Source organism: Pelmatolapia mariae, linkage group LG5, assembly GCF_036321145.2.
Source record: "Pelmatolapia mariae isolate MD_Pm_ZW linkage group LG5, Pm_UMD_F_2, whole genome shotgun sequence".
Taxonomy (NCBI): domain Eukaryota; kingdom Metazoa; phylum Chordata; class Actinopteri; order Cichliformes; family Cichlidae; genus Pelmatolapia; species Pelmatolapia mariae.
This window is the reverse complement of record NC_086231.1, coordinates 7,181,808-7,187,931: the sequence shown is the minus strand read 5'-3', so window position 1 is coordinate 7,187,931 and position 6,124 is coordinate 7,181,808. Positions and strand designations below refer to the sequence as shown.

The following is a 6,124-nucleotide window of genomic DNA, read 5'->3' as shown; positions in this document are numbered from 1 at the left end:
ATGGTTAGGATAAGGTGACACTGACAAAAAGACAGGAGGTGACAGAGCTGAAAATGTTCACATTTTTGTTGGGAAATTAGAAATTAGTATATCAGAGGAACAGCTATGGTTAAAAAGTTTTGCAGATAATGGTAGAGAGATGAGGCTGATATCGTTTGGACATGTGCAGAGGACGGATAGTGGAGAAAATATGTTGAAGATTAAGCTGCCAGATAGGAGGGTCGTGGATTCAGTGAAGGAGGATGTGCAGAGGCTTGGTGTGACAGAAGAGACAGGAATTACGATTTTTTTCCCTCCTCTCATGAGTGACATTTTAAATTTGCTGGCATAGACCACTCACTTAATTTCAAATGCAGGTTCCTGGATTTTATCTCTAACTTGACTCATATTGCTTGCCGAGCGGAATTGAGGAAGTGAAGCAAGTCCCTCCTCCCTCGCTGAAGGGATGGGCACATGTGTGTGAACGCATGGCATTCGTATCCTTTCACTTTAATTTCTAAAGCCTGACTTTAAGACGCACAGCTGCATATCAGAGTTGTGCTCATACCACGTGTGAGGTTTAACAGCTCCTTCTCAGGAATCCCTGTTTTTGGTTATCTCAACTGGTAGCGCCTCACGGATAGCTTAGAAAAAGCCACCAGATTAAGCGATGAGTTTGTGATTGATGCGATTGCTCTCCCAAGTGGTCAGTGGGTGTATTGCAACTATAAATTCTCAAGAAACTTTATGCAACATCTTAGCCAGAAATTCATTGTAAAAACCTCGTGTTCGTTTATCAAAATAAAACAAAATTTTAAAATGACACACAACTTTGGGATTTCCACTGCAGTACAATGGTATGGTATTGTCTTGTTCGGCAGAGTATGAGGTGGCTGTAGCCCTGTCTAATTATAGATGACCATTTGCTCCTTTGGAGAGAGTTATTATTAGATATCTCACAGGCCAGTTGACTCAATAACTATGCAAGGGATTTCAGCAAGGGAGTCAAGTTTTAAAGAAGTGCCTAATGATGTAACTTTACAGTCCACTCACATAAATGAGCAACACAGCTGAAAAACATTTAAAAACAAACATATTTCTGTGATCAAAAGGCTTGTATGGATAGGACTGTTGTTTCTGTGTGTTTAATTAGAAAACAGAAGTATGCAGATTTTCATTTCAAGGCCAGAGCAAACAGGCTGCCACTGACTAACAGGGACTGAAAATTGATGGGATATATTGGCATATGGAGACGGACATATGGCTTTGTTGCACCTCCAGGGATATTTGCGACTTAATTAAGTGGGGGAAATAACAAGGGCATTAATGATTGCACTGAATAAATTACAGAAAATTCAGGAATCTATTTGGAACAATGGAGCTATCACATATGGGGGCTGTGGCTGAAACCAGGATGTGGCCTTAGAGAAAGGTTGAGGCAGACGTGCTAGGAAATGGTAAAGGTGAAGAGTTTAGAGTGGCAGCCAGACTGAGCTCAGGTCAGATTACAGTGGGGCACTTCCTGAGTGTATGCGTGTGTCCTGCAGGCATGCACCACGAAGTTCAAAAGAAAACATTAATAGACACAAAAATAAAACAAGATCAATAATTTATTTCAAAATAGATTTTGTATTGTAAGCAGTTATATTTTAGGAAGTCCACATGATGAAACAGTGGGAGTGGTTATGTTTTTTTTTTCCCCTTCCGTGCTTCACAAAACAAACGCTTCAGTGAAAAGGCAAGTCAGGGCACTTTTACACAAGGTATTATGTAACATTTCATAACAGTCAGGTCATGGTTTGTGTGTCGTAAAGGAGAACAATTCAAATTATTAAAACTTTTAAGACTTAAAAGATTTGTGCGGCAATCAGTAAAGACAGACATGGAAACCAAATGCATGCCTCTGTCAGTAACAACAGCAGGTCAACACATGCGGCTCAGGCAGGTGGAAGGCAAGTCTGCTCCACTTTTTCTTTTCTCTGTTTGAGACTAAAACATGAGGAGTCAGGACTACCTGTCCCCCTTTAATGTCCTTGGTGATACTGTAATTGTAGTGTGAAAGTTTGTCCAAACTTCTATCCATTTACCAGGCCCTCAAATGTGCTCCGGGTGGTTTTGCAAGCACTTGATGAACTCTGAGACTGGGTGGCCATTGAAGCAGATCTGATAAACGGCAGTGAAAAGAGGAAACCTGCAAGGGCAAATGGAGATTATTAAGGAAATAGTTCCACATTCACATTCTTGCCAGAGTTAGATGAAAAGATTGATATCACTCTCATGTGTCTAGAGTAAATATGAAGCAGTAACTTTAAACAAACAAGCTCATTAGTGAGCTTCAGAGGTGCTGACATGTGAATTTGCTTATTTTTGGAAAGAGCCATTTTTATTCATTAATCTAAAAGCTGGTGCCAGCAACTTCACTGTGTACTTGTTTGTATGGCACGACTTTCTTCTTGAGTATCCAACTCAAACATATGCAAAACAGGTAAGTATCATTGATTGTAAAAAGGTAAAATACAATACTGATAATAATAAAACACAAGAGAGACTTACTTCTCCACCATGTTTTTCTGTTTCAAGACCTGGTGGACCTCAGTTGCTGTTGCTGGGCCCTGAAGCTTCTGACCATTCAGCAGCTCGTTCTCCAACTGCTCGATGGTCTACAAGGAGAGACAACGAGTGCCACATTATTATCATTTTAATAACAAGAGAGGAAGACTGACATGAGAGAGACACGAGCTGTTTCGTACTTTGCCCGTTTTGGCAAATGCCTCTCCAATCTTTCGGTTGCGTCCACCATAGCAGGTTGTGATGAGGTCGGCGATGCCACAGCTCTCCAGGAAGGTGGCAGGTGAGACGGGGCAGTTAGTGCAGAAGACCTTGGCGAAGGAGATCATCTCCATCAGGCCGAGACGAATCACTGCTGCCTTGGTGTTGTCTCCAAATCCCAGGCCATCACAGAAGCCTGCTCCTACTGCCACGATGTTCTGCAGTGATGATGAAGTTATTTATATGAATGTGAAGAATCTTTACTGTGTAGATATAGATGGGAGTGGACTTTTTTGAGAAACACCGTCTTTTCTATACAGTAAATACACAGATTCATTTAGATTTGGCTCTGCTGCTTTGGATGCATATGCACAGTGCATAGATAGATAGATAGATAGATAGATAGATAGATAGATAGATAGATAGATAGATAGATAGATAGATAGATAGATAGATAGATAGATAGATAGATAGATAGATAGATAGATAGATAGATAGATAGATAGATAGATAGATAGATAGATAGATAGATAGATAGATAGATAGATAGATAGATAGATAGATAGATAGATAGATAGATAGTCATTTAGAGTATATACCATTCTGTCCTTTGACTTTTTTTCACAGTTAATCTGTAATAAAGCATGTTTAAGCATTTAGCTTAACACCTTGAGTGCGCCACAGATCTCCACAACATCAGACTCCTCCACCACAGTCACGCGGAAGTTGGTGGTCTGCATCAGCTCCTTCAGCAACAACCCATGTTCTTTGTCCTTGCACCCTGAAATTACAGACAAATAATCTCAATCTGTTCCCATATTACGTTTAATAATATTATTTATTAAAGAAATAAACTCCATACCAATGGTTGTTTCACAGAACTTCTCATCAGCGACCTCATTGGCAATGTTTGCACCCATGAGGACTGTCATGGTGATGCCCAGTTTCCCTCGGATAACCTCTGAGATCAGCTTCAGACCTTCTGGACTGGCATCGACACCCTAAAGTAACCAGTTATGTTAAAATCCCCTCACTTATTTGTAAAATATTTCTCAGGCTTTAGCGCACTGTGTTTTAAAAGAAAAATTTTATCAGGATGATGTTACCTTGATAAGAGACATTCCTATCGCATCCTTTTTTATGTGATCTTTGATGGTGTCACACACTCGCACAATAAACTGGTGAGGGACCACAAAGATCAGGATGTCAGCTCCTTTCACAGACTCGACCAAGTCTGGAACAGCCAGCTAATGAAAGAGAGAAGTCAGAGTAAGACCTGGGATCAGCAAAGAGATAAAACACAGTGTATGTGCCATCTTCTGGACTCAATAAACAGTCCTAGAGGGAGAAAGAGTGCTGTCAGACTCACCACATTGGGAGGCAACTTGTGACCGGGCAGATATTTCACATTTTCATGGTCTGTGTTGATGATTTCTGTGAGCTTGCGACCGTTCACCGTCTCCTCAAACACCCACATGTTCACTGTGGTGTCAAACTTGTCATACTTGGCTGCATTGGCTCCCACAATCTTGGCAATGGCAGAACCCCTGTGGACATGGTGACACAGGAAATCATTCTGCTGCCACAAATCTGGCTGGATGAATGTACCGGTTGCAAAAAACTGTTCTCAGTTTTCTTCTGTGAAATGTAAACAACGAATGTAAACAGATTTCTGTGCTCCCAGAGTGATTGAGGGAGAAAAAGTTGAACAAAAGGTTATTGACTATTTGGTTTAGCAGATACTTCTTTGATTTCAAGATGTTCAGATGTTCTTAGGTCAACTGTTGCTTATATCTGGGAGCTTAAACACTGAAACCAGCTACACAAAGATCAGTTTTTAGGAATTACAGTAAAATCTCAGTGGCAAACTTAATATTGTCAGTCACTTAAAGACATAAAGAAATCCTCTCTCACTGGCAGATGGACCTCTATTAGTGTATAAAAGGAGAATGTAACTATTATGTGTTTTAAATAGCTTTAAAATGCTCTTCTAGGCTAGAAAAAATCCAGGTGAAATATATATTTTGAAAAATAAACAAAAAAACAACAACAAAAAACACATTAGAAGGACCTAATTAAATTTCATTTTACATAACTGAAGCTAAGAGCTAGGAGAACTCCCTTTAATGATCATATTTCAGATCTCTCAGTTGACCTTTTAGGCTACTATGAGGTACTGGTCAGGGCCGTACTTAGGTACTTCACTAAAACACAGCACCTTTTCTGCACTGCACCTTAGAGCTCAGAGGTTATGTTTTTTATTTGACCACATTAATTTTACATTAATATTTAGGTATTATTTAGGTTTAGGGCAAAGCTGAAATGCTTCCCATCAAACGGCTTTGCCTTTAAAATATAGGTAACCAGTTAATGCATCAGTAATAATCAGTATGTATAGAAATAGTCGGGGTCCATTCTGCTGCATTTTTTAAAAACTTTGATACAAACCTATAAAAGCAGCCAACAATTTTAATCGTAATATAGTATTACATACTGCTTCCACCACTAAAATGCCACACTGGCCACACTGGCTGAGAGACAGCAATGCCCCATCAGTGCTGACTCAGCACTAATGTTGCAGAATAATGAAAAGGGAATCTTCAGTAAAGATTTTCTCAGGATATCAAAGGTCATCATATTCAAAGAAAAAAAAAAAATCCACTCTCCAGTCCTGCAAAACAGCAGGAAATTATGAATCATTTATCCACTCTCAGAGGCCTCCAAGTTTACCAACTTTAGACCGCCTTCACAAAAAGTCCCACTGTGGGTGTAATCTTACAAACCCCCAAAATAAAAATACCGATATGTTGATTGGAATTTACTTATTTATGCGCACCATCAACAGACCTCTACCTCACTTAACTCTAAACTGAAAGGAATCCTAAGGTGCACAACGTGATCTAAAGTCCTTTACTCACCAGTTACCAGAGCCAATCACACAGACCTTCTTCGGTGTTGCCATCATGTACTTGACTTTCAACCCTAAGCTGCAGCTGCTGCGAAGACACACTGAAGCCGGGACGCACTGTATTTATACCGGACACACAGCTGAGGCGCAAGCACACCCTCTCCTGATGGTTGGTCTGCTCTGTTGCCTCACAGGAACAAACTTTTCCACACCGCGCAACAGGATAGTCCAACGGGGTTTTTTTTTTCAATTGAAAGCAGGCACTCACAAACTTAAGCATACAAGGATTTTGACCTAATCAATTTACACGATTCAATCAATAGAATCTGCGCATTTTGAACCGACTGGGCTTCAGACAATCAAAGCTGAGGATTAGATCGACTGACACAATCAGCAAACTTCTGTAATCAATTTAAAAATCAAAACTCAAACGTCGGTGAAGAGGCTAATCACATCTATGCTATTCAA

The 6,124-nt window shown here is 40.0% G+C and overlaps 1 protein-coding gene across 2 annotated transcripts; it reads right to left on the bottom strand.

The window, feature by feature from the left end:
- Positions 1-1,778: 1,778 nt before the first annotated feature.
- gpd1b (glycerol-3-phosphate dehydrogenase 1b) lies at positions 1,779-5,713 on the bottom strand. 2 transcript variants are annotated; one of them, XM_063472824.1, is made up of 8 exons: positions 5,667-5,713; positions 4,118-4,295; positions 3,855-3,995; positions 3,611-3,749; positions 3,417-3,529; positions 2,730-2,966; positions 2,533-2,639; positions 1,779-2,170 (listed from the first exon to the last, which is right to left on the bottom strand). In XM_063472824.1, exons 1-8 carry the CDS (start codon positions 5,711-5,713, stop codon positions 2,074-2,076), a joined length of 1,059 nt encoding a protein of 352 aa, XP_063328894.1. In that variant the 3' UTR covers positions 1,779-2,073. The 2 variants fall into 2 exon arrangements, with proteins under 2 accessions (XP_063328894.1, XP_063328896.1); XM_063472826.1 differs by having other exon boundaries at positions 3,855-3,926; positions 5,667-5,710.
- Between the last annotated feature and the right edge of the window lie 411 nt (positions 5,714-6,124).

What these genes read in the sequence shown, in the direction of transcription:
- gpd1b (XM_063472824.1), bottom strand. Translation starts at nt 5,713, where the DNA reads ATGATGGCAACACCGAAGAAGGTCTGTGTGATTGGCTCTGGTAACTG. An exon ending in GTGATTGGCTCTGGTAACTG is followed by an intron (nt 4,296 to 5,666) that starts GTGAGTAAAGGA and finishes CCATGTCCACAG; the next exon opens with GGGTTCTGCCATTGCCAAGA. An exon ending in ACAAGTTGCCTCCCAATGTG is followed by an intron (nt 3,996 to 4,117) that starts GTGAGTCTGACA and finishes CTCTTTCATTAG; the next exon opens with CTGGCTGTTCCAGACTTGGT.